This window comes from Eschrichtius robustus, chromosome 11, assembly GCF_028021215.1.
Source record: "Eschrichtius robustus isolate mEscRob2 chromosome 11, mEscRob2.pri, whole genome shotgun sequence".
In the NCBI taxonomy this organism is placed as follows: domain Eukaryota; kingdom Metazoa; phylum Chordata; class Mammalia; order Artiodactyla; family Eschrichtiidae; genus Eschrichtius; species Eschrichtius robustus.
The window spans coordinates 49918508-49945587 of NC_090834.1; the positions used below are offsets into that span (position 1 = coordinate 49918508).

The window sequence follows — 27080 nt, forward strand, 5'->3', positions numbered from 1 at the left end:
GTGAAGTGCCTCTTCAAGTCTTTTTTTCTACTGATTTGTACAAGTTCTTTATATATTTTGGATACGATTTTTTTTGTTATATATATGTATCGTAAATAAATTCTCCCAATATGTGTGTGGCTTGCCTTTTGACTCTCTTGCCTTTTGACTCTCTTAATGGTGTCTTTTAATGAAAAGAGATATTAATTTTAATAAAATGCAATTTATCAATCTTTTTATGATTGGTTATTTCTATGACTTTTATTTTTCCCAGGGAGGTGGTTGATACGGGGAGCAGTAGGCTTGATGGAGCCATGTGGAACACTACCAAATCCACATTTACCCACGTACCAGATGTAGTTTAAAATTTCAGGCATAGCCTTTGAGGATCTATTGGATGTGCACAGGGGAGCATGAAGATAGTCTTAAATTTTCTACTAAAAGCTTTATTGTTTTACCTTCCATATTTAGGTCTCTGATTCACTTTGAGTTGATTTTTGCGTATGGTATGAGGTAAGAGTCAACGTTCATTTTTTCCCATACAGATATACAATTGCCTCAGCATCATTTATTATTAAAAAAGACCATGTCCCCCACTGAATTGTAGGGGCATCTTTGCAGAAGTCAAGAGACTGTAAATGTGTGGCTTTGTTTCTGGACTCTCTATTCTGTTCCACCAGACTGATTCTTCATCTTTGGGCCTGTAGTGCACTGTCTTAATTACTGAAATGTTATATTAAGTCTTGCAGTTTGGTAGTGTTAAGGTCTCCAATTTGTTCTTTTACTTCAAGATTGTTTTGGCTATCCTAGGTCTTCTGCCTAGGTTATAAATTTCCATAATAATGTTACAAAAAACTTGTTAACGTCTACAAGAAACTGCTGGAATTTTGATTTGGATTGCACTGAATCTATAGATCAAGTTGGGAAGAACAGACATCTTAACTATTTTGAATCTTCCACTTCATGATAATGGTGTATCTCTCTGTTTATTCCATTTATTTAAGTTTTCTTTAGTTTCTCTCAACAATGTTTTGAAGTCTTCAGCATAGAAGTTTTGCTTATATTTCATTGCATGAATTCCTTGATATTTGATGTTATTGATTCTATTATATTTTATTTTTCCCAATTGTTTGTCGCTAGCATAAAGAAATACATTGGATCTTTATTGACCTTGTACTCTGTGACCTTGCTAAATTCACTTGTAAATTCTAGTAGTTTGTAGATTACTTTGGATTATCTACATACAAAACCTTGACATCTCTGAGACAATTTGCTTCTTTCTTCTAATCTCTATGCTTTTAATTTCTTTTTCTTTCCTGGTTAGAACACTCCAGTTCTAGTCAACACTGTTGAATAGAAGTGTGATGGTGAATATATGTCTTGTTCCTGACCTCAATGGGAAATTGTTTAATATTTCACTATTAAGTACAATTTTAGCTACAGGGCTTTTTAAAAAAAAAAAAAAAAGATATTCCTTCTTTGCTGAGAGCTTTATCATATTATTATGAATTTTTTATCACACTATTAAATTTTATCAAATGCTGCATCTAGTGAGATGATCATATGAGTTACCACCTATGTTCTGTTCATTTTACCCTTGATTTTTTTATTTTGAGATAACTTTAGAGTCACATGCAGTTGTACAAAAATAATACAGACAGATCACATGTACTCTTTATCCAGTTTCCTTAAAAATAAGCATTTTTTCCAAAATTATAGTACAATGTCACAACCAGGGTATTGATACTGATATAATCCATTGATCTTATTCATGTTTCCTCTGATTACTGAATATTAAACCAACCTTGCGTTCTTTATTCATGAAATATTATATATTATAATATTGCTAGATTCAATAAGCTAATATTTTGTGAATGATTTTGCATCTATCTTCATGAGAAATACTGGCCTTTAATTTTCTTTTCCTGTAATGATGTTGCCAGGTTTTGGTATTAGAATAATATTGACCTCATAGAATAATTTGGAAGTGTTTCTTTTTTCTTTATTCTCTGAAAGAGTTTGTGTATATTTGGTATTGTATCTTTTTGAAATGTTTGGAAAAATTCACCAGTGAAGCAAGCCAGCTGGCTTTTTAAATTTTTTAAATGCAGATTGGATTTTTAAAAACATATCTAGGCCTAATTCAGAATTTTTATTTCCTCCTGTTTTGTAGAAATATTTTTGAAGAAATGTTTCCATTTCATCCAAATTGTCAAATTTATGGGGAAAGTTTTTTTCTGCTTAATTTCCTTTTATCCTTTTAATAATGTCTATAATTCTGTAGTGATGTCTCTTTTTCATTTATTTCCTCTCTTTTTTGATTAGTCTTACTATGGGTTATCAATTTTAATTAACCCTTCAAGGAACCAGCTTTTGACTTTGTTGATTTTCTCTTTTATATGTCAACTTTCTATTTAATTAATTTCTGCTCTTTATTTCCTTTCTTCTACTTTCTTTGGGTTTATTTTTGCTGCTTTTTTTTAGATTCCTGAGATGAAAGCTTAGATGATTGAATTTTCAAGCTTTCTTCTTTTTAATACATGAAAGGTTATAAATTTCCCTTTAAACATCACTTTAGCTGGTTCCCACAAGTTTTGATGTCATATTTTTCATTATAATTCAGAGTATTTTTTCCTTGTGATTTCTCCTTTCACACATAGGCTTTTCAGAAGTATCTTGCTTACTTGAAAATTACAGCTTTGTTGTTGTTGTTGTTGTTTTTAGTTATTTTCTACTGTGGTCAGAGAACCGTTCCATGCATTTCAACTTTTTGAACATTTGTTGTCACTTACTTTATGGCCCAGGATACAGTCTACTTTTGTAAATATTTTATGTACACTTGAAAAGTATGTGTAATCTACAGTTGTTTAACTTTTTATATCGTTAATTGGGGTTTTGGGTTTTTTTTTAATCAGTTATTGAGAGAGGTGTGGTAAGACCTTCAAGTCTGATGGTGAATTTGTTTCTGCCTTTTTTCTTTTTATATTATGGTAAAATATACATAAGGTTTACCATATTGCTTTTTAGTTTGGTAAATTTTGTTTTATATATTTTGAGATTATATTATTATTTAGAATTGTTATATCATCCTGATGAATTAATCTGCTTATTATTGTGACATATATTTCTTCATTTTCTCTTTATTTTCTTAACACTTCTTACCTTAAAGTCTACTTTGTCTAATAGTTTGGTCACACCACCTTCCTTCTGGTTAATGTTTGCATGGGGTATTTACTTTCAATCTATCTGTGGCCTTATATTTAAAAGGTGTTTCCAAAAAAAGGCATTTCTTGTAAAAAGCTTTATAAGTAGAACTAGCTTTAAAATGGAAAGCTGATGTCAAATTCAGGCACTCAGTCAGAGTGTCCTTGGCTTGTGGTACCAATAAGAGGGAAGGAGTAATGACCTTGGATAGAGACTCAGCAGTTTAGACTTGATATAGGTGATATATCAAGCTATATATAGTATAGCTATAGTACATAGCTATACTATATATAGCTTGATGGGAGATGGACCTCCCTATTGATGGAATATTTTTATAAAAGAAATTACCACCCTCAAATTTGTTTCTAAAATGTTTGATTTTCATTATAGTGTTAGGTTAAAGAAAAGTAGACTTGAATTGTGGACTGGCTATGTATCATTCAGCACCCTCAGAGGGAAAGATGTGTAGTCAGTGCTATGCAAACCTCTAAATTTTCTCAGAAAATTCCTAATTGAACTATTTCATATTGGCATCCTAGATTGATCAGTAAATTTTTAAGTGGTAAGCAACCTCAGAGACCATCTTGGCCCACTGTCATGCTCCTGTATACTTGAATATGGAAATATAAAGTGTACTTTCATTTTTGTCACTCAGGCCACGCAAGTAAATGAATAGCTGAATACTCAGATCTTTGATTTTAAATGTAATTATGACCTTTAGAAATAACAACTGCTTTAAAAATGGACCAAAGAGTAAATAAAATGGGCCAAAGAGTAAATAAAATGGGCGACTGATATACCTCAGTTCCCAAAGGAAATGTAAAAGAAGTTGTTTTTACTTTGCAGATTTCAGTCTTAGAGAAAAGACTTCATCATTTTATATGTGATGTGGCTTTCTGGGCTCCTGACATCTTCATAGAATTTGACTGGAGTCTCCTTCTCTTGGAAGTGGATGGGCATTTTCTTGCTCTCCACAGTCATGAGCTTCACTTCCAGGGGGCCCAAGTTTACATAATCCTGTGGTGAACAGACACAGAGGAGAATAGGAGAGGTTATTCAGCAAGTTACCAGCCTTCATAGATCAGGTTTTATTTACTATAGTTGGCCTCTATATGACAGATTTCATTGCCTTCCTAATTGTCTGAATGCTATATAACATGTGAAATATGAGAGCTACTGTAAATAAAAACCACTCAGTAAAGTTATATACCCAGTGGGGGCATGGTAGGCAAATCTCCCAAAGAGCAGGCAGCAAGGCTTGCAGGCTTGTCTTTTGGGGGCTTGAGCCGGGGAGGGAACATCAACTACAGTGGGGAGATAATATTCTCTGCAAGCTCTTTAATTGGTAAAAGGAAGTAGAAAGTATTGGCTGCATTTGTATAGCCCTCTGCTGGCCAGGATATAACCACAGCAGAGTTTTCTATATTATTCAAGAACAAAATGAATGATCTGCAAACATCTTTGATGATAAATATCTTAATATTGAGCAAATCTTCATGGGTTTTACACATTTCACAGGATCTACTGTAGATATAAAACTTACCACATTCTGTCAAACTGAATATAGTTTCAGATATCAACAAACAGAATTAGAAGTCTAATTTATATGAAATCCCACAGCTAACCCCAAACTGAGTTGAAACAGCTCCAGCCCTACCCAATGTGCCTTCCTCTTGGAAGCCTCTCCAAGCTGTAACTCCTTCTTTTGGATTCCTTCAACACTTCAACAAACCTTTCCTGAGTGCCCACTATGTGCCAGGCTGTGTACCAAGTGCTGGGGCAAAAGACTGGTCAGGGAGACAGATACAGGCAGTACATTCCTCCTGTACAGTAATCAATGGTTTTCTTACCGGTTTTCTACTAGCATGTACACTGTTTAGGGTAGGGCCTGCCACATAGGCATCTTTGAGACTTCATTTCTTCCTGTTTTCCGCCTTAAATTCTCAAGCATCTAACAAGTACCTGGCATGTTGTGAGGGTCTCAATAAGCATTTATTAGAATTTAGGAGAATCAAAGAATGAAAAAGGAAGGCAATGTTTTATTAATATTTCTCAAAAATTCATACAACTGTATCTAGCTTTTAAAATACATAATTATAGAGCTACAATAAATGCGAGATAGGAGAAAAGTAAATTGATGGAAGTCTACCATATATTTCAGAACCATCTGGAGCAGGATTCTGAAGTAATATACTCTTATTAGTCTGCTTGAACTGCCATAGCAAAATACCACAGGCTGAGTGGCTAAAACAACAGAACTTTATTTCTCACAGTTCTGGAGGCTGGGAAGTCCAAGATTAGGATGCCAGCATGATTGGGTTCTGGTGAGAGCCTCTTCCTGGCTGGCAGTTGGCTGCCTTCTCACAGTGTTCTCACAAGGCAAGGCCTCTTCTTATAAGGTCACAGTCCTATGAGATTAGGGCACACCTTCATGACCTCATATAACCTTAATTAACTCCTAAAGCCCGTATCTCCAGATACAGTCATATTGTGTGTTATGGCTTCGACATATGAATTTGTGGGAGGGGCGGGGACAAAATTCAGTCTGTAGCACGTACAATACCGTTTCCACCACATCAAAAACTTCTGTGGAAAGTAAGGTCTTAGAAGAGAATGTAGGCAAAACATTCTCTGACATAAATCATACCAGTGTTTCCTAAGGTCAGTCTCCTATGGCAATAGAAATCAAAGTGAAAATAAACAAATGGGACTTAAACTTACAAGCTTCTGCACAGCAAAGGAAACCATAAACAAAAGGAAAAGACAACCTACAGAATGGGAGAAAATATTTGCAAATGACACAACCAACAAGGGCTTAATTTCCAAAATGTACAAACGGCTCATACAACTCGACAACAAAAAAACAAACAACCCAATCAAAAAATGGGCCTAAAGAGACATTTCTTCAAAGAAGAAATACAGATGGCCAATAGGCACATGAAAAGATGCTCAACATCGCTAATTATTAGAGAAATGCAAATCAAAACTACAATGGGTTACCACCTCATGCTGGTCAGAATGGCCATCATTAAAATGTCTACAAATAACAAATGCTGGGGAGGGTGTGGAGAAAAGAGAACCCTCCTGCACTGTTGGTGGGAATGTAAGTTGGTGCAGCCACTGTGGAAAACAGTATGGAGGTTCCTCAGAAAACTAAAAATAGAATTAGCATATGATCCAGCAATCCCACTCCTGGGCATATACCCAGATGAAACTATAATTCAAAAAGATACATGCACCCCTATGTTCATAGCAGCACTATTCACAATAGCCAAGACATAGAAAAAGCCTAAATGTCCATCAACAGATGAATGGATAAAGAAGATGTGGTACATATATACAATGGAATATTACTCAGCCATAAAAAAAGAATGAAATAATGCCATTTGCAGCAACATGGATGCAACTACAGATTATCATACTAAGTAAAGTCAGACAGAGAAAGACAAATACCATATGATATCACATGTGTGGAATCTAAAATATGACACAAATGAACCTATCTATGAAACAGAAAATCAGGGACATAGAGAATAGACTGGTGGTTTGCCGAGGGCGGGGGGGAGAAGGGAGTAGTGGGAGTTTGGGGTTAGCAGATGCAAACTGGTATACATAGAATGGATAAACAACAAGGTCCTACTGTATAGCAAAGGGAACTATATTCAATATCCTGTGATAAACCTTAATGGAAAAGAATATGAAGAAGAATGTATATATATATATATACATGTATAACTGAGTCACTTTGCTGTACAGCAATAATTAACACAACATTGTAAGTCAACTTAAATAAAAAAGAAATTTAAATAAATAAATTCAACGGATAAAAGCAAAAAAAAAAAAAGGTTTTTCATTCAACCAAATGGTATGCAATTTTGGAATTTTATAGACAGTTGTCCACTAGCATGAGGTTATTGTAACATACAAGGCGTCATGATTCCAAGATACTCATGGGGGTGTTTGAGTGTTATAGAGACTAGAGCTTTAGTCTTTAAATTATCACTTGATGGTCACAGGACTGAGTTGTACTTAGTTAAAATGGTTTTTGTTGATTTATTCAGTTTCTTTTGCTTTTTTTTTTTTTTTTTTAAATATTGCTTTCCCTTTTTTTTTTTTTTTTTAAATAGGGAGCATTTTCTTTTTTCAAATTTTACTTATTTATTTTATTTATGGCTGTGTTGGGTCTTTGCTTCTGTGCGAGGGCTTTCTCTAGCCGCGGCAAGTGGGGGCCACTCTTCATCGCGATGCGCGGGCCTCTCACTATCGCGGCCTCTCTTGTTGCGGAGCACAGGCTCCAGACGCGCAGGCTCAGTAATTGTGGCTCACGGGCCCAGTTGCTCCGTGGCATGTGGGATCTTCCCAGACCAGGACTCGAACCCGTGTGCCCTGCATTGGCAGGCAGATTCCCAACCACTGCGCCACCAGGGAAGCCCTCTTTCGCTTTCTTAATCACTCTTTCTCCTACCAGACTTTAAGTCCTAGGAGAACTTTCAAGGTTATTGGTGGTACCAAGAAGGAAAACAGCAAGGGGTGGATGTGAAAGTGACTGGAATGTACCAAAAGGTTTTAAAATTAAAAGGCTTGGTAATGTAGGTTTCACCTAATGGTATATGTGACTGTTTGTACTTTCCAAAGATGGTCATACTAATATACATCCTATCCCACATGCTTTTCTTACAATGTGATGCTGACCTTCCTCTTTCAAGATGCAGGAGCTACATTGTTTCTCTTTGGGTGGAACTTTGTAGCTACATCAACAAATAGAATATGATGGAAGTGTTGGTGTAAGATTTCCGAGGCTAAGTCATATGAAACATTTGGTCTCTGGGACTGATTGCTTTGGAAGAAGCCAGATACTGTAACAAAGGGACAATAAAGGTGCCCTGTAAGGAGGCCCATGTGAAGAAGAACTGAGGCCCCCAGCTTAGCCAGCATCAACTTGCCAGCCATGTGAGTGAGCCACCTTGGAAGTGGATCTTCCTGCCCAAATCAAGCCTTCAGCCAAATATAACTGCACCTTCTAGAGAACCCAAGTGAGGACCGTCCACTGGTGACCTTCCCAAATTTCTAACCAACAGAAGCCCTGAAAGAGAATAAATGATTATTGTTATAAGCCACTAATTCTTGAGGTAATTTGTTATGTAGCACTAGATAACTTACATGGTACACTAGTAATGGATGTCTATAAATGAATATATGTAGTAAGTTGGGCAAGGGTAGGAGTGAAAATAGTATCTAGTGACAGACATGAATGGTTGGCAGATTTTACTAATAATTGCAAATAGAATTCTTCAGCATCCATACTTTAGGTTAATTTTCTCCACTAACTAATAAAGCAACATTTTCTCTAGTAGTCAAGATGTTTTCTCATGAATCTTACCTTGAAATCCCGCTCATCCTCATACAGTAAGTATTTCATATCAGAGGCTCCAAACTCTATACTTGAACTCTCTTCTTCATCTATCTTCAGATGCTGGCCGTATCTGCTGCTCTCCTCATGACTAAGATGTAAAGCACTGCTCCCAAGTGATAAGCTCAACAAGTCTCTACTTTTTACTTCTGAAGGTTGCAATTGTGACTTTTCTGGGATGAGTGCAAAGAAATTAATTATGTACAATTTTTGAACAGATTAAAAATAAAAATACAATACATACTTTGTCACATTTTATTGTTTTTTCAGTTTTAGTTTTTTTTGAATTGAAATATGGTTGCTTTACTATGTTGTGTTAGTTTCTGGTGTACAGCAAAGTGATTCAGATATATATATATATACACTCCTTTGTCACATTTTAAATTTGAAAGACCTTTGAGAATCTCCTGGAGGAGACAAGTTTGAGAATTAGAAATGTAGAATCTAGGTATTAAAGTGAGAGTGAGTCCTATTATTAGAAACCACATCTAAGTTGTGTTTCCTTCTGTTAGCTAATAAGTTATAATAATCACATGGGGACCTGTGAGTGTGTTGGTATTTTGGTTGGTTGGCTAAATTGGAGCACAAACCATGCCAGTGTAGACATCATTCCATCCCTCTCTACCAGTGTCTATTTAATTCACTGTGACACATGGTGACTTTGATTTGAAAATAAGACTAGAGAAAGGAGATGGGTTAGGTAAGCTCTGCAAGAACAAGAGAAATATGGAGGAGCTGGCAGGCATCTATTCCCTGAATAGCTCTCTGATATAAGGTTCCTGTCCATAATAAGAAGTGCAATTAAGTGTTTGTCAACTTTTTAAAAATCACCATTACAATAAAATAATACCTATATATGTTTCTGGCAACTCCAAAGGCATTTCTTCATGTGGCACTTCCTGTCCAACAGCTTGAGCAAGATATAGTCGCCTAAAAACAAATAAGAAAAGTAGTCTGTCAGTCAACAAATATTGTACCACCTGCTCAGTAGTGTCTTATCTCTCTGCTGGGTGCTGGCAATACAGATGAAAAAGGGGCATCAGGCCCGGTGGGGTGGCAGACAGGCTTACAGTGTTTTATGGTGATGGTTTGTACCATGATGGGTAATTATGTGAGGAGCATAGTGTCAGGATTGCCGTGGGGCAGAGAGAAGCAGCACCGGATTTAACCTTAGGAGATAAGGAAAGGTTTCCAGGAGGAGATGAAACCTGAGTTGAGTCTTGAAACACCAGGGGCTGTTTGCCATGGAAGAGCTTGGGGTGAGGGGAGGGCATCCCATGATTAGGAAATAACAGACTTAAAGTCCCAGAAATGAGAGTGATCACGACACCAGTTACGTCACTGTTGCAGGGAATCCAGATGAGGAATGGGATGGGATTTGAGAAAGAGAAAAAGAGAAAGACAGCAGTAGGAATCCAAGATGACACCTAGGTTCTGGCTCTCGCTGAGTGGCGTGTTCCAGCTACAAGCCTGGTGAGTTTGCTTCTGCTGTTGCAACTCTCTGCGCTGCAGAGGCCTGTGGAATTTTCAGTCAGAAGACATGATACTTTGAAAGCTCCGTACAGCATTGCCATGAAGTTTGCCTGAAGCTAGCATGAAGCAAGTGCCCCTTGCAGATGCGCCTGCCACACTTCGTGCTTTGCAACTCAGCAACCAGAGTGAATCCCCTGGATTACAGGCTGTCAATTACTTAAAGACCACGAAGGAAGTGTTATCTGCGATGCTTAAAGCTCCAGCAAATAATGTAACTACATACAATATTTATATCTTAAAACCTTCTTAAGAGTTAACTTAGTGAAGCTCTGGTCTGCAGGCGGACAGGTCTGAGGCCACAGAGTTCTCTTCTTGCCTGGTTTTACTCTTTTGAATAACTACGATCTTACTAAACGCCGTAACCTTCTGAAGTCTGGCTTCTCTCTTAATCATTAGTTTATTGTCACTTTTGTACCACCACAGGGCAGCAACGCTTGTTATAGAAAATATTTTACAGAACGTTATCATATGAACTAGCGTTAGATTTGAGGTACTGGTCCACCTAGCCTCAGCTCTGCGGCACGGGAGTCCCTGGGCAGTCACCTCTAGCTTATTCAGCTCATCTAATGTATGAGACAAATACTATGATGTTCTGTGGGAGTCAGGAAGGGAAAAAGTTTGGGGAGCTCTGGATGGGAAATATAGTAACTCTGTTAGCTAGAATACCCCATTCTTCATCCAAATAAGGAAGTTTTTATATGTTTACTGGGTACTGTTCATGTCTGTTTCTCACCCTACCAGAATATACAGGACTAAATTCTCAACAAAGAGGTGGAAAGGGCAGTTACCATAAATTACACAGTATGTGTTAACATTTCTTTGACTTGAAAATGGATACAGGAAAAGCTCCTGAATTTTTCCTTCTGGATAAGCATTGTAACAGATAATTGAGGGTTTACACATTTCTCTGTTTCTTTATTCGGGTCTTTCTAAGATGTCCTAAACACTTGTCTCAAGGACAATCTAGCAAGGAAGCAGATGTTTAAAAAGTAGTCACTACTGTGATAAATGCTAGTTACAAAGGAAAAGTTCAGTGTGCCATGGAGGCATATACCGGGCACCTAACCCAGTTCTTATAAACGTTGCCCATGCTGTTTCTTTTCCCTCGGACAGATTTTGAATTCATCTCTCCCGACTCTGAAACAAGACTAAGCACTCAGGTCTCTCACTAAAGAAAACCACCCCACAAAGCATTGATGAACAATGTGGATTTTACAGAAGATTTCTGTGGGGAAGCTAGAGGATAGGTTTAAATTGCATACAATACAGCAAACAACTTAATGAAAATCGCCATTAAAAGTTTCTCATTTCCCTTTCCTGTCCTTGCCAAGCTCTCTCTGGCCAATGAAAGATTTCCCCTTTATTATAATGAGCACTTCACATCCACACCAGCAGCAAATCAGGTGCGCTAGACTGAGCTGACCAAAGCAGGAAGTGGGGTTGGCAGTTTCCAGGGTAGCTCTTTCCTAAGGGTTGCCTGGTTCGGAAGGGAGAAAAAGAACACAGCGGACAACAGGTGGAGCAGTGGTTAGAAGGCACAGCTGGCAGAGATTCGGCGTGATCACAAAGAAAGTGGTGGCAGCAGCAGGTGCTTCGGGGTAGAGGCGGGACGGGAGTGTGGAGCTGGAGACCTGATCATAGGGAGGGAGGCTGGCAGGCAAAAGAGAGCATTGCCTGCTGGGGGGACAGTGAGACCCCCCCACCCCCTAGGGACCCTCAAGGGCATCAGCTCAAGAGACTGGAAGTACAGGAGTCCAGTAATCAGCCAATTCCTTCAGCCTGACTGCCTACCTCATTTACACTGGTATCTGTGGCTCCAGGGCAGCACACATAGACTGTGGAAGGGAGGCAGGTGGCCTCTTTCTCTGTTCTGCCCCACCCAGTGTTCAGCCTATAAAGTAATTGCACCATCTCCCAGTTTCTCCAATCTTGTATCCCGACACCCATCACTTAGCTCAGCAAACAAAAACCCCCCAACTTGTATCCACCCTTCTTGGAGCACATTAGGAAGTTTGCCAACAATAAATACTTTATTATGTCTCAAATAGTATTTTTTCCACGCCACACAAGCAATAGACCTGCTCAGGTGGAAATGTTTTCCTGACCCTTCCACCATGTTGAACTTCTCTGCCCAGATGCAGATGTTTCTCTCCCATCTTGCACATGTACACCTTACATTTGTGTGATTTAATTCCTCTATCTTCCTAAGCATGTTACTATTTAGGTTACTTCTTGTTTCTGATTACTTGTCTAAATTATGAATGCCACTTTGGGTTTTAATACCACATTCCAGGGCTCTAATTTTCCATCAAGATTGGTATATTAAGACTTTTTTTTGGTCAGGTAAGGAAAAGAGATAACCTAAACTACAAAGCCATATACATATTTGATTTCTCTCATGCAGGAATAAATGTGACTTGGAATGCCAGGCTATTTTCTCTGCCTAGAAAGTATTTTGCCTCTTTCATTAACTATCAAAGGAAACCATTCTATAATCCACAAGGTAACCAGACGCTCAGAACGTCTCCAGGAGCTCCCATCAAGTTGATCACTTCCTCCTGTGTGCTGGCTTCGAACCCCCGTACCTCTTCCGCTGTACTGTTATGCATTTATTTTTATGCCCAATTCCCCTGCTGGCCCAGAGGCTTCTGAAGGACAGCAGTTGTGACATTCATGTTAAGTGTTTGCTACTATGACCACAGTGCATTGTTAGAAAAAGCAAGTCGAAGTCTGCACTGGACCAGTGGTCGGTCATAATGATCTTATACCTTCCCCATGGCCATTTTGTGAGTTCCTTTCTTTTCAACTATTAAAAAATTGTCATCTTAAAAAAAAATAACAAATTTTTACAGATACAAATGTTTAAAAAAAATACTTTCTAGATACGTAATGACTCTCACCTGGGTATTTTGAGATCCACAAGTCTGCAGTTGAACAGCTGATCAATAAGCACCAAATTTTCTCCTTCCAGCTCATGAATAGCATGTTCCAGTTCTTCCACTTCCTTCCTGTGATTTGCGATCTATTCTCAGGAAAAGAGAATGGGTGTTAGTACTTATGGACTTAGTTCTAGCTAGTCCTCTGTAAAAAATTCAACTTTTAAAAGTGCATTTGTGGTACTTCCCTGGTGGTGCAGTGGTTAAGAATCCACCTGCCAATGCAGGAGACACGGGTTCGAGCCCTGGTCCAGGAATATCATCCCACATGCCGTGGAGCAACTAAGCCCGTGCGCCACAACTCCTGAGCCTGCGTGCCACAACTACTGAAGCCCACACACCTAGAGCCCGTGCTCCGCAACAAGAGAAGCCACCGCAATGAGAAGCCCACGCACCACAACGAAGAGTAGCCCCCGCTCACCGCAACTAGAGAAAGCCCGTGCAGCAACGAAGACCCAACAGCAGCCAAAAATGAATAAATTAATTAATTTTTTTTAAAAAGTGCATTTGCCTGAGGGGAAGATCTATCCTGTATTATTTATGACTGGGTTTGTTCTAAGAAGGAATGGGTGGGACTTTTTTCCTGGTCATTTGCAGAACTTGGTTTCATGATTAGGCAGTTATTACTGAATGGCAGGAGTAGTCCTTTCCTACTCTTCAGAAACATCACTGGATTTATCTGAGCTGGAGGCAGAGATAAATAAGAAAATAAGACTAATTAATTTATCACTCTGGTGTTAGTAGCTAAATGAGGCTCTATCTAAGGTTAATTATAAACAACACAATGAAAACTAATAACACCGGGAAAAAATCTTTATTATGGCATTTAAAAAAGAGAAGTACAGGCCTAGGAGCCCTTTCTATCAGCCTCTACAAGACAATTATATTCTCTCTTGAGTGTGCTGGAGTCATTCCGAGAAACATCAGAGAGATGAAATGTTGTTCATTCATTCATTCATGTAATTGTACTGTATGCCTACTATGTGTCAAAAACTATAGTACACTTTGGGAACAAAGGATCAATAAGATACAATAACCTTCAAGGATCTCTTAGTTTAATGGGAAAGAGTGATAGCAACAGAAAATAGTGTGATAAAATCATAATGGAAGCCATCCAGGGACTGTGGGAGAGATAGAGGTTCACCCTATGTCTGCCAGGTGTGAGGGGGTAAGGGGGAGTTAATGGAAGAGATGACTTCTCTTCTGGATCTTGAAGGCCAAGTAGAGATTCTCTAGCAGACAAGAGAGGATATATTCTAGGCAGAAGGAGCCACATGGATAAAGGCACATGTGCCTTCTATCCACATTTTGGTGTGGATAGAAATAAAATGGGAATGGGGAGAGTAGAAGAACTGGACAAGTAGGGGAGCCAAGTAATGCTAAAGAGTCTGATTTCTATCTCGCAGGTGATGGAAGGTCCTTCATAGACATAGCAGGTTTAATTAACGTTTACTGAAGAAATGTGGCTAACTCAAACATGAGCAAAATTTGCTGGTTCTGTTGATAGAGTTCCCATCAATCTTTAAGAAATGTATTTTGATAACTTTTGTCTAAAGAAGGCTTGATTGTGGGAAGACTGTATAGAAGAATGTGACTAGATAGAATCCCCACCTTCCCTCTCTGCCCCCCAAAACAGCATGAGCTGGATTGAGAGGTGCTCATGCGGAGAAGTCAGGACAATAGAAGAATTAGAAATAAGACTATAAAATAGAAAGTGATCGGCTGGTGAGAATGACAAACTGGAAAAAGTAATGAGTCTCGAGGGAATATGATGAAATAAAGGCACAGGGTAGGGGTTTCGATTCAGTATCTCTTGTTAGGAGTTGCCAAGAGCATAACTGAGATGAGTACTTAGAAAAAGATGACTAACATTTTTGATTTGTAGTTGAAATTATTGTATTTTGGAATCTGGAAGCACTCAGTATATTACCAGATGGATATCCCTTTCACATAAGTCATTTATTAAATGCTTGAATTCTTACTATGGGTAAGGCTCTGTCCTAGAGGTAGACGGATACAAAATCCAATAAAGTGTGGCTCCTTCCCTCAAAAGAGGGAACAAGTATACAAATCCAGTGAACGAATATACAAATAATTATAATATAAAACAGTACCAGTGTCATAGAAAAGGCTCAAATATTGCTGCTGGCTTAGAGATGGAAAGAAAAGCATATATTATTTACCAGCCTTAAACAATTTCACAAAACCATTTAAGTCCATAATTCTACATTACAGAGCTAGGTTTTGGTGCTTTAGGATCTCATGTTTTTAAGAGATGATCAGCTTGATTACAAACCTGAATGCCTTAAGGAAAAGTTTATAATTTTCAGATGTCAAAGGATGAGAAAAAAATCATAGTTAGAGGTTGTAAAGGAAGGAATTAATAGAATGTGTGACCTAAGGGTTCGGCATACTTGGGAGGCAGCACACACAATTCTTGGTCTCCTGCCAAACCTGGGAACGAGGGCCCGTTTGGGGAGTTAAGTCCAATCTTTCAAGCTATGGATATCCTGTGACATCACCTACCCCTGTAGAGTGCTAAGTAAGGTTCTCACCAGTTGCTGTCTCCCTCCCAGTCTTTTGAAATGTTAGGGAAATGAAAACTAGTTCCTTTTTTATAGCCATATAAATACCTTTAGTTTCTGGGGTAAGAAAGTATAGAGAAGGAAGTAGAAGACATCTTTTCCTTCCCTGCCCCTGCTTCTCCCCAGACACCCAAGAAATGTACTTAAGAAACTGGGCAAGATAATTTAGTTAAAACTATTATAAGTCAGGGACCTAGGATCCTGAATAAAATGCATGCTCTTGAAATTTTCCCCTGCAAGATCCAAGTTAGCTTTATGCCTCCTCACGTTTGAAACTCTGATTGCTAACCTCTTTGAATCCCTTTGCCTAGTTTTTCCAGCTTTCCATTTGTTGTTAGTCCAGGTTATTTGGAAATTTGAATTTTCTTCATTTTCCTAATAAGCATGCTAAATAAAACCAGATAATAAAAGTCATGCAATGGGACATCTCATTCTTCCCAGAGATGTAAGTTTTTGGTTATTGTTGAAAGATGGTTAAATGGAGAAATATTTGGGGGAGTTCCACTGTTAAATATCCCTTGTTACTCATTCTAAGCCTTCCTCAAAGAAATTAATTGGCATACATTGTTCTACTTCCAGGCAATTTTCAATTCTTGTGATAGTATTTATAACCAAAACTGGTTTTAATTAATTTTATGAGTAAATTTAATAACAGCAAAAATGAATATTTATTGAAATAAAGAGAAATTAAATATATTATATGATTTGTTCTTTATTAGTGAGCTCTTTTTGCTCATGATTCAATTAAACTTGACATTTTTTCTTTTATTTCCACTGAATTATGAGAATTAAAAAATAAAACAAAACAAAATGTAATTTGTGGCTTTAGTAGGAAGGACCAAGGCACAAAATGGCCTTTCTTTTCAGTCGAATATAAACTTTTGTAATTATTTTCTCTGAACCTAACATCTATGATATCTTATAAAATTTAAGGTTTGTATTGTTAAATTATTATCACTAGGATCATACTGTTATATTTAATAAAAGTATAAGAACCAAGTTTCTCCCTAATATTCTTTAACTACTGAACTCACCTTGAGTTTTTTAAATTAATACTTATTTTTTAAAATTGAGGATTCATCTTGATTAATTTTGGAGATAGTATGGATTCCAACTCACCATGACTTTATAAAGGCAATTTCAAGATAATTGTCAATATCATAGAAAGCATATTGATTTTTAAATTCTTTTGTTTCCTAGACTAACCAACTCTTCAGTCAAATGGGAGCAAGGAAAATGGAAAAGAAGCTGATGGTGACATTTTTACCTCGGGTGTCTGAGCAGATGGTAAAAAAAGAAATGAAGGAAAAGAATATCTAAGAAGAAATTTAATAAATTATGCTTCAGGTATGTTGAGTTTGAAGTGCCTTTGAGACATCTATGTGGAAATATTCGGTTATTGAATTGTATGAGCTGTTTGTATATCTTGGAGATTAAGCCCTTGTTGGTCACATCTTTTGCAAATATTTTCTCCCAGTCTGTAGGTTGTCTTTTCTTTTTGTTTGTGGTTTCCCTTGCTGTGCGAAAGCTTATACGTTTGATTAGATCTCATTTGTTCATTTTGCTTTTATTTCTAGTGCCTTGGGAGACTGACATAAGAAAACATTGCTATGATTTATGTCAGAGAATGTTTTGCCTGTGTTCTCTTCTAGTTTTATGGTGTCTTGTCTTAATATTTAAGTCTTTAAGCCATTTCGAGTTTTGTGTGTGTGTGTATGGTGTGAGGGTGTGTTCTAACTTCATTGATTTACATGCAGCTGTCCAGCTTTCCCAACACCACTTGCTGAAGAGACTGTCTTTTCCCCATTGTACATTCTTGCCTCCTTTGTTGAAGATTAATTGTCCATAGGTGTGTAGGTTTATTTCTGGACTCTCTTTTCTGTTCCATTGATCCACAGGTCTGTTTTTGTGCGAATACCAGACTGTTTTGATTACTGTAGATTTGTAGTATTCTCTGAAGTCTGGGAGGGTTATGCCTCCTGCTTTGTTCTTTTTCCTCAGGATTGCTTTGGCAATTCTGGGTCTTTTATGGTTCCACATAAATTATAGGATTATTTGTTCTGGTTCTGTGAAAAATGTCAAGGGTAATTCGATAAGGATTGCATTAAGTCTGTAAATTGCTTTGGGTGGTATGGCCATTTTAACAATATTAATTCTTCCAATCTAAGAGCATGAGGTATCTTTCCATTTCTTTGAATCATCTTCAGTTTCCTGTATTAATGTTTTGTAGTTCTCAGCATATGTCTTTCACCTCCTTGATGAGGTTTATTCCTAAGTATTTTATTTTTATTTTTTGGTGCAATTTTAAAAGAGATTGTTTGCATTCCCTTTCTGATATTTCATTGTTAGTGTGAAGAAATACAACCCGTTTCTGTATGTTAATCTTGTATCCTGCTACCTTGCTGAATTCATTTGTCAGTTCTAGTAGTTTTTGTGTGCAGTCTTCAGGGTTTTCTATATATAGTATCATGTCATCTGCATATAATGACAACTTTACCTCTTCCCTACCAATTTGAATACATAAAGAGTCAATTTAAAACAGCAGAGAATGAAGTTAAAATGATCCTTAAACCTTGCTCCCATCACCCATGAGGAAGTAGGGTCCAGAGGAAGGCCAGATCAGTTTTAGGACATAAAGAAGCTTTGCACACTTGAGTATATTGTATGAATTGTAACACCAAAAATGATTTCTGGTTATTATTGAGATTATTTATGGTGTTCATTGAGTAACAACTTGTAATAGTATTAGGACTCCACTTGAATTTCATTTTACCTCAGTCAGTCACAGTTCCATGCTTTTCCCATGACTTCAGCTCATAAATAAAAGTCATTTCCAGTTCAAAAAAATGAGAAAGAAGAAATTGTTTTTGTTTCTAAAAATTCCACTTACCTCTTTTTTGAGCCAGTCATTCTCCCAGATCTCTCGATAGTTGCCTTTGTCAATGAACCTTATAGCATTCTAAAAAAAGAAAAAAAAATTTTTTTTTCTGTATTAAAAAGGAGCTGACACATAGATAGCATTTAACAGTTTTAGCAATGGGGATACACAATCAACTTATCTGATCATTTAAAATTATGTTTTGCAATTACTTTGGAAATATACCTAAAAACTTTTGGTGCAGTTGTTCTTTCTTTATTATCCTATTGTATTGTTTTTGCTGATTTACATTGCCTAGCACAGGTGATTGAGAACTGGACAATGGTTGTCCATTCAATTTGGCCTCTATTGTGACGGAATCTGACTGCCGTGGTGAAATCAGTCATTAATTGATCTGCTCCACAATTAAGATGGTTAAACTGCAGTGATCAAACTTTCTTCAAGTTTATGGTCACAGACATAATTCAACATATAGCAAAGACATGAATAGATTATATAACTACATTTTTAATTTGAAAGATTTCTGCATGTCAATAATAACAATATACATACTTACAAACCTAATAGCCAATAGTTTCAGGGTAGCAGGCTGTAGCTAGATAGTCTCCTGGAGAAAGGCATTTTAGACAAAGCAAACAGGAAAATCCTTATTTTATCAGTAGGATCTTAAAATGTAAATTCATATTCAGTTACTAGGATATTTACAGTTTCACCCAAAGGAACTTTATAATGGATGACAGATTCTAGTTATATGTGAGGTACCTTTATATGGATACCATGCTACAAACGCAGGAACTGAAGGACATAACCACAAGAAGAAAAATTAAGAAAAATATTCTGGCTCATAAACATGGATTGAAATAATTTAATACTATGTTAAGGGTAAATCTGTGTAAGTCTTTATAAAGTAGGAAGATGTGCAGTAAATTTCTTTTCTTTAAATCATGGTAATTGACCTAAGAGTGAACCTCCATTTCCTAGGAACCAGGAATTTTTATACTTCAGCTCCAACTGATAAGTCTAAAGTTTATTTGAACATAGAATTTTCTTTGGGGCTTCCCTGGTGGCACAGTGGTTAAGAATCCGCCTGCCAGTGCAGGGGACACAGGTTCAAGCCCCGGTCTGGGAAGATCCCACATGCCACAGAGCAACTAAGCCCGTGTGCCACAACTACTGAGCCTGCGCTGTAGAGCCCACGTGCCACAACTACTGAGCCTGCGTGCCACAACTACTGAAGCCCGCGTGCCTAGAGCCCATGCTCCACAACGAGAGAAGCCGCTGCAATGAGAAGCCTGCGCACTTCAATTAAGAGGGGCCCCCACTCTCCGCAACTAGAGAAAGCCCACGTGCAGCCACAAAGACCCAACACAGCCAAAAATAAATAAAATAAACTTTAAAAAAAAATTTTTTCTTTGAACAAAAGTAGGAAGTCACTCATAATTGAATTTAGTTGACTAATGGCTTAATTCACTAACAATAGAGTAGTGTTTTCAGCTTTGGCTACACATTAGAATCTCCTGGATATTTTGAAAAATCCAAAAGCCCAGGCAACATCCCAGGCCAATTACATGAGCATCTCTGTGGGTGGGACCCAGGACCCACCTGGGTCAAACAAATTTCTCAGGTGACTCCAATAAGCAGCCAAGGTTGCACAAAAGTAGTAGATTTTATAAGTTAACACATAAGATGGCCGGAGAAAATGAGGAAAATTCGTTCACGTGTGTGGGTGTTTGGCATTATGTGGAGAAAGGAAAATGTACAATGTAATGATTAAGAGTAATGATCTGAAGAAGCTATCTTAAATCTCTATTCTGCCACATGCTCTGGGCAAGTTACAAAGTTTTTCTGTGCCTCTGTCTTTTTATTAGCAAGTCTTCCCCTTACAGGATTGTTGAGAGACTTTAATGTAAAATATTAGGAACAGTATTGGGAACAGTCTTCATTATATATTGAATGTACATACTGAGAACATATTTGATCTACATATGCATTTTTAATCATCTTAACTATGATCAGATTACTTAATTGTTGATTTCACCATTTAATCATATTCAGTGACAAAGGGGCTGAATTGCATGGGCAGACAAAACCATTGGTCAGTTCTCCACATCCTCTGTATTTGTGTTAATCAGTAAAATCGTGCAGTAGAATAGTAACACTGAAAGAACAATTGAACCAACAGGGAAGCAACAAACAAGAGCAGCTGAAATTCAGTGAAGAACTTTAGAAAAGACCAGACGTTTATGACTATGAAGAAAGGATGTTCCAGATAAAGAGACAATCCCAGCAGGGACCTCACTGATTTAGGAGATAGTCTGGAGACAGGGGAAGGGCAGTGAAAAGGAAAGAAAGTCAGGCATTTGGGGCAAAACAAAGATTAGAAAACATGAATTGGAAATTACATCTCAAACATTTTTTTATATCCCCAATTTTTAAAGCTCCCAGCAATGTAAAGTGTACTCTCTTAAGTTTGCATATGTAAGAAAGTACTTTTTAGACAAATTATATTTCATCCTATAATTCATCCAAAATCTAATTTAATAATTTGTTGTAGCCATTATTATTATACTTTAAAATAACTGAATATTAATTTACTGAGCTCTTGCTCTTATGAGGCACTATCAATCCTCATACTATTCGTTAAAGGTAAATATTATTATTGTCCCCTTTTTATAGATTAGGAAACCGAAGCCCAGAAAAGTCAAGTATAAATTCAGTTTATACACCCAGTAAGTGGTAGAACTGATTTAAACTAAACTGCCTAATTTCAAAACACAAGTTCCTGACCGTTATAATACACCATGAGAAAGAAATGTCGTGGGGGGGGGGGGAGCTTTGTTTTTTAAGGAAATTCAAATACAGACAGGAGAGGGCTTGGGGTGGGTGAAATAGGTGAAGGGGATTAAGAGGTACAAACCTCCAATTATAAAATAAATAAGCCATGGGATGTAATGTACAGCATAAGGAATATGGTCAATAATAACTTTGTATGGGGACAGATGGTTACGAGACTTATCATGGTGATCATTTCATAATGTATGCAAATGTCAAATCCCTAGGTAGTACACCTGAAACTAACATTTTGGTTAAAATTTTGAAATTCTGTGTGAGAAGAATTATACATCAACTACATTTCAGTTAAAATTTTGAAATTCTGTGTGAGAAGAATAAAAATCTACTATCAGAAAAAAAAAAAAGAAAAAAGAAAGAAAGAAAATTGAGATATACCTCTGTGGCCCATTCCTTCTTTTGGTTCAGTTGCGACAAAGTTTCTCTGATTATTCTCTTTCTGTCATCTTCCAGGGTGATTTTATACTGTTCTTTAAAGAGAAAATTAGAAACCTTAAGATCCTAGGTAAAACTATGAAGTTATAAATTTTATTTTCCATGATCCCCACCTCTCCTTTCTATGTACTTTTTCTTTTCTGAATTTTCAAGGTACATTCTTACTGAGGCATCTAGTACCTCCAATTAGAGGAAATGCTCCAATAATTTACTAACAAACACCTTAATGTGAATTCATTTATGATGATATCTCTCTCATGAATAGTCATAGTTTTAAAGGATTGTCTCTCCAAAGGGAGAATTTCTAACACTTTAGTACCTATGCAGCCATCTACCTTTCATATCACACAACTTCTGATTCTACCACATATATATGAAGAGATTTGATTACACACTTGAGTAGCATCCTGTACATCTAACTCCTTCTAACTAATTTCCCAATTTTCTTGGCATGCGTTTCCTGGGGCAGGAAAGACAGAATAAGGAGAGAGAGTAGGAGAGGGGCTGCGAAAGTCAGTAGACCTGTTCTGAGTTGGGTTCAGAGCAAGAAGGGAGAACAGAGATGGAGAAGTGCAGGATTCTCTATCCTCTCCAGATTTTCTTACATCATAAATGTCAGAATTGAGAGAGCAAAGGATCGTAAAATTGGGGGCCTTGAAAGATGCTGAGAGATCATATAATCAACACTCCTGTTTAAGGAAAGCAAGATGTAGTGACATGAAGGCTGCTTTAGAGAGTGAGAGAAATAAAGCTGGATAAATGAGTCCAGTTTGTTCATTCTTTTATTCAGCAAATCATCATCAAGTTCTTTTGATGTGCATGACACTATTTAAGGCACTGGGAATATTGCCAAATAAGAGACAAAACTCCTGCCCTTATGACATGTACATCCTAGTGGGGAAGCGAATGAATAGTATTTCAGGTGGTGAGGTGTGTGATGAAGAAAAACTAAAATTCTCTGTTTTAGATAGGGTGATCAGAGAAAGCTTTTTTGAGGAGGTAACATCTGAGCAAAGACTGAATACAGTGAGGTAGTCAGCAGTGTGCAACAGGAGGGCAGTGTACCCTCCAAATCTAAGAATCGCCAAAGTTAGTTGTGCTTTATGATAACATCTATGTTATGTGTCCCCATTAGATGTGTTTTATTTATAACACTTGAAGCATAATTACTTGGAAGTCAGAAAGTATCTTCCCATACAAATGATGTTGACAATTACGGTTGCTAGATTTCTGGACTGGTCCACAGAGACCCATTTAACTTATTCTATAATGAAACAGTAGTATTGTACTGAGAGTGTTGTGGAACATAGCTGCCATTTAGGACATTGTTTCAAAGGGAAAAATTTCTCCACAGACCAAGTCAACCAAAGTCAACTCTAAGAACTCTCGAGGATCTTAGGCTACAGGGAAGGAGATCTGCAGGTCTGATCTTTCCATAGTTTAGAGCCAATCTAAGGCTCTGGAAAGCGGGGCAGGGAGCTAGGCAGGAGTTAATTCAGCCCTCCTTGTATTTTTACTGGCATAACTGCTTCTCCTATTCAAGGAAAACTCTGAGCAGAGTGTAAAAACTTCTCTTCCATATCTTTCTATTACCACAGTCCCTGGAACACAACAGATAATCAAAAATATTTTGAAGAAAATGAACTTTGGCCAACTGCAAGTCTTTGGCGGGCAGTGATCTGAGCCTTCAGCGCCAGGATAGAAGCAGCAAACAATGGCAACTTTGGTGAGGGAAAGGGAGAGTCAAAGGAGGGAAGGGGCGAGCTCTCCCAGGCTGTGGAGTGGCCAGAAAGGGGGCTGGGAACCATCAGTTTCTACCTCTAACAGAGCTGGAACAAGAGTGGTTGAGGTTTATAAACAAGAGTTCATTGGGTTTTGGGTCTAGTCTAACTTGACATCTGGAGAATAAGAAAATGGACATCTTCATTATTCCAACCTACACATATATATGTGTATATATATATGGATATGTATATATATGTATATGTGTATGTATATGTAGGTATGTGTGTATATTTATATCTATCTATATAGATAGATATAAAACCTGTATTTTTCTTAATCTCATTCAAAGTAATTGCTTGAATGTTTTAATCATTCCAATCTCATTTCTGATGGATTTTTTTTTTTTTTTCAATTCAGGATCTAGTCCACTAGACTAATGCTAGGTATTTATTTAAAATTACTACCGCACAAAATACAACAATCAATCTAAAAGTTGCAATGCATCAGGAGTTGAGCTATAATGGATTTTACATTCTTAGCATCTGAAAAAAACATAAAAACTGGGGCTTGATTACATTATATATTAATTATTTGCTATAAATCATAAAAAATAGATTACCAAATATGCTCTGGGTAAAGTTGTAGCTCTCCCTCATATTAATACTGAAAAAGCGATAATAACATCCAACTCTGTCCCAAATTCCATATACAACTCTATGGACTGTTTTTCTTCTTAAAAGCAGAGTAGCTAGCACAAGGGAGGATGTGAAAATCTCACTCTTACCCTTTGAAATTCAGATGATGCTTCAGGTAGCAACTATTAACCACACATTTGTGAATATGGCCAAAGAAACTGGGCGTATGTAAAAGTCTCCTTCCCAGAAAAGTTTGGAACACTGCAAATGGGAGCTTGGGAGATTATGACTTTGTGCCTTTAGACTCCTGGCTGCTCAGATGCCCGGTCTAATATGGTCACTTCTCAGAAGCTGACCACACCTCTCAGAGGCTGAAGCTTGCTTTGCATTGTTCTCTTTTCCTTGTTGTGTCTGGCTCTGCTTTGGCTCTGCTCCACGGCTTTTTGGGAGTCTGGTCACTCTTCACACACTTCCGGGTGTCACACAGCTTCACTGTGCCGGTGGCTTCCTTTGAGCCCCCTCTGGAGAAAACCAAGCAAGGGCAGGTGGCAACACTGGCCATGTAGCAGTTTCTTCAGGCAGAGTGCATGTTAGAGAGCCCTCCCTACCTCGCTGCATCACAGAGCTGGGAGGACTATTTGAAGCATAAGGGTTTGGGTCTGACACACACCTGTGTTCCAATCCCATTTCCACTGCTTACTAAATCTGTGAGTTTAGTTAAGGCAATTAACTTCTCCAGGCCTCTGTTTCCTCATCTTTAAACTGGGCACAATGGTATCCAACTCAAAGGAACTTGTAAGAGTTGGGTGAGATAAGATATAGAAAAGCATGTGCTGGGACTGTGAGTTCTCTTGGAGATCTCTGGGGTACTCTCAGTTGACAGACGAGGAAACTAGCGTTCAAAGAGGTGGACATGAACCCAAGTCTTTTAACTCACTGTTAGTGTACAAAGAAACTTTTCAGGATCCCTGTCCCATGCACCTGGTCAAGGACAAAAGTAAAATCTCTCTGTGACTCTAATATCTGATGATTTGTAATAACCCCATACTTTCTCTGTTCCTGGGCCTAATCTAAGGTTCCCTTTCCTTTCATTGAGAGGAAGAGCCTTGTCCTGGGTATATCAGTGACTGTGTTTTCTACACCCAATATCCCGACACCTCCTTCTAGCGGAAGTTCAGGGAAGCAGCTCCAGGTGCTTCCTCCCCATGCCCCCAGGGCTCAGGGTGGCTACTGAATAAGATAGGTTGGACAGCTGACCAAAGAATGGTTTGTGCTGGGGCCAACTGATGACCCATGAGGAGGCATGGACGAAGGTCTTTGGTCACCTTTGACTAGGTAGGTGATGACACCGGCTCTTTTCAGAATCTGGGCTGGAGAATACTGCAAGAATTGGTCTGTGGGAAGCAAGAAGAGAATGGGAACAGGCACAAAGAGCAAAGCAGAGGTGCCACAAGAGGGACAGTCACAGACCATGAGTGACAAATGTAGGGAGGAGCATCCCTAGAGCCACCACTGATCTGATGGCCTTCTGTTTCCATCTTCAGTCCTCCCATTCTTCAATACAAGTGTTACATCCAACAAACATGATCATGGGACATCAAGAAACCTTATTTTTCTCTCTTGCCTTTAAAATTCATACTGTGAGGCTAGTAGCTCTCTCTCAGTAAGACACATGGCAATTCTATGACTTTTCTGGTTCCTTCGTGATAATAAAATATCTTCCAATCAGAAATTAATATGTCTAGTCTTTATAATAATCGAAATTTTAAGCTTCATTCAAAGTTATGGCTGTTCCCTTCCTAGCTTAAACCTACTACCATTTCCTCTGACTTGAACTTCTATGCCTTCTCCCTCAGGGCTGAAGGGGATCCTGGAAAGGGACAGGAAAGCACTCACTTGACTGATACTATCTCAAGCTGATGTCCCATTTTCTGGGTCTAGTTAGCATTTAAGATTGATTCTCCTCTCTTGGGGGTGGTTTTTGTAGGTTCTCCGGAGGACCGCCTCCCCCATTGCTAGTTATATTTCACCTGCATGCCCTTGATACAGGGGAAATACTGCCCTTGGAGGTTGGCTAATGACTCTTCCTTTGGCCTCTGGGTCTCAGTTTCCTCCTCCCTCCCAAATAGACAGGCTCCTCTTTCTCTTTGGGGGCACCATGGCCCCTCTCATCAGCCCTCAGGCAAGATTTAACATGACTGCGTACCAGCTCTCTTTCACAACCGGTCCACAGGAAACACTCCTTCTTGCTTTGCCACAACAAACTCTGGAAGTGCAGGCTGCTACAGGCTGAAAGTCTGTGACCGCCCCCCCGCCCCCACCTCAGATTCTTAGATTGAAACCTAATCCCCAATGTACTGGTATTTGGGTGGTCATTAGGTCAGGAGGGTGGAACCCTCATGCATGGAATTAGTGCCTTTATGATAGAGACCCCAGAGAGCTGCCTCGCCCTTTCACTACATGAGGTTACAGCAAAAAGAAGGCATCTACGAAACAGGAAGCAAGCTCTCACCGGGCACCGAATCTGTCAGTGACTTGATCTTGACTTCCCAGCCTCCAGAACTGTGAGAAATAAATTTCTGTCATTTGTAAGACACCCAGTCTATGGTACTTTGTTATAGAGGCCTGAATGGACTAAGACACAGGCCCAGCCCAGGACAGCAGCTGCCTACCTCTTCTTTGCTCTGATGTTAGAACAGTTTCCTAGTCAGCCACTTATCCCATAGATTTTTTCAGGGATGAGTCATAAACTAGATCTCAATGTCCGCCCCCCTCCCTCGACCAAACTGCAAGGAACACATGTTGAACAATCTGAAGAATTTCCTTTAAAGACCTTCCGTCTTGATTTGAGATGAAGGAGGAATTACCCTTCACCTGCCCCTTTGGGGGACTGTGTACAACTTACAGCAC

General features: G+C 38.2%; 1 protein-coding gene across 1 annotated transcript in view; it reads right to left on the reverse strand.

Annotated features, from left to right (window-relative positions):
• Nucleotides 1-4038: 4038 nt before the first annotated feature.
• Nucleotides 4039-27080, reverse strand: part of CCDC83 (coiled-coil domain containing 83) — a 41789-nt gene continuing 18747 nt past the window's right edge. The window contains exons 5-10 of the mRNA XM_068556329.1: nucleotides 21754-21845; nucleotides 18538-18606; nucleotides 13027-13148; nucleotides 9444-9523; nucleotides 8564-8766; nucleotides 4039-4200 (exon numbers count right to left, since the gene is read on the reverse strand). Coding sequence (XP_068412430.1) covers nucleotides 4039-4200; nucleotides 8564-8766; nucleotides 9444-9523; nucleotides 13027-13148; nucleotides 18538-18606; nucleotides 21754-21845 — 728 coding nt within the window. The remainder of the gene's footprint in view (nucleotides 4201-8563; nucleotides 8767-9443; nucleotides 9524-13026; nucleotides 13149-18537; nucleotides 18607-21753; nucleotides 21846-27080) is intronic.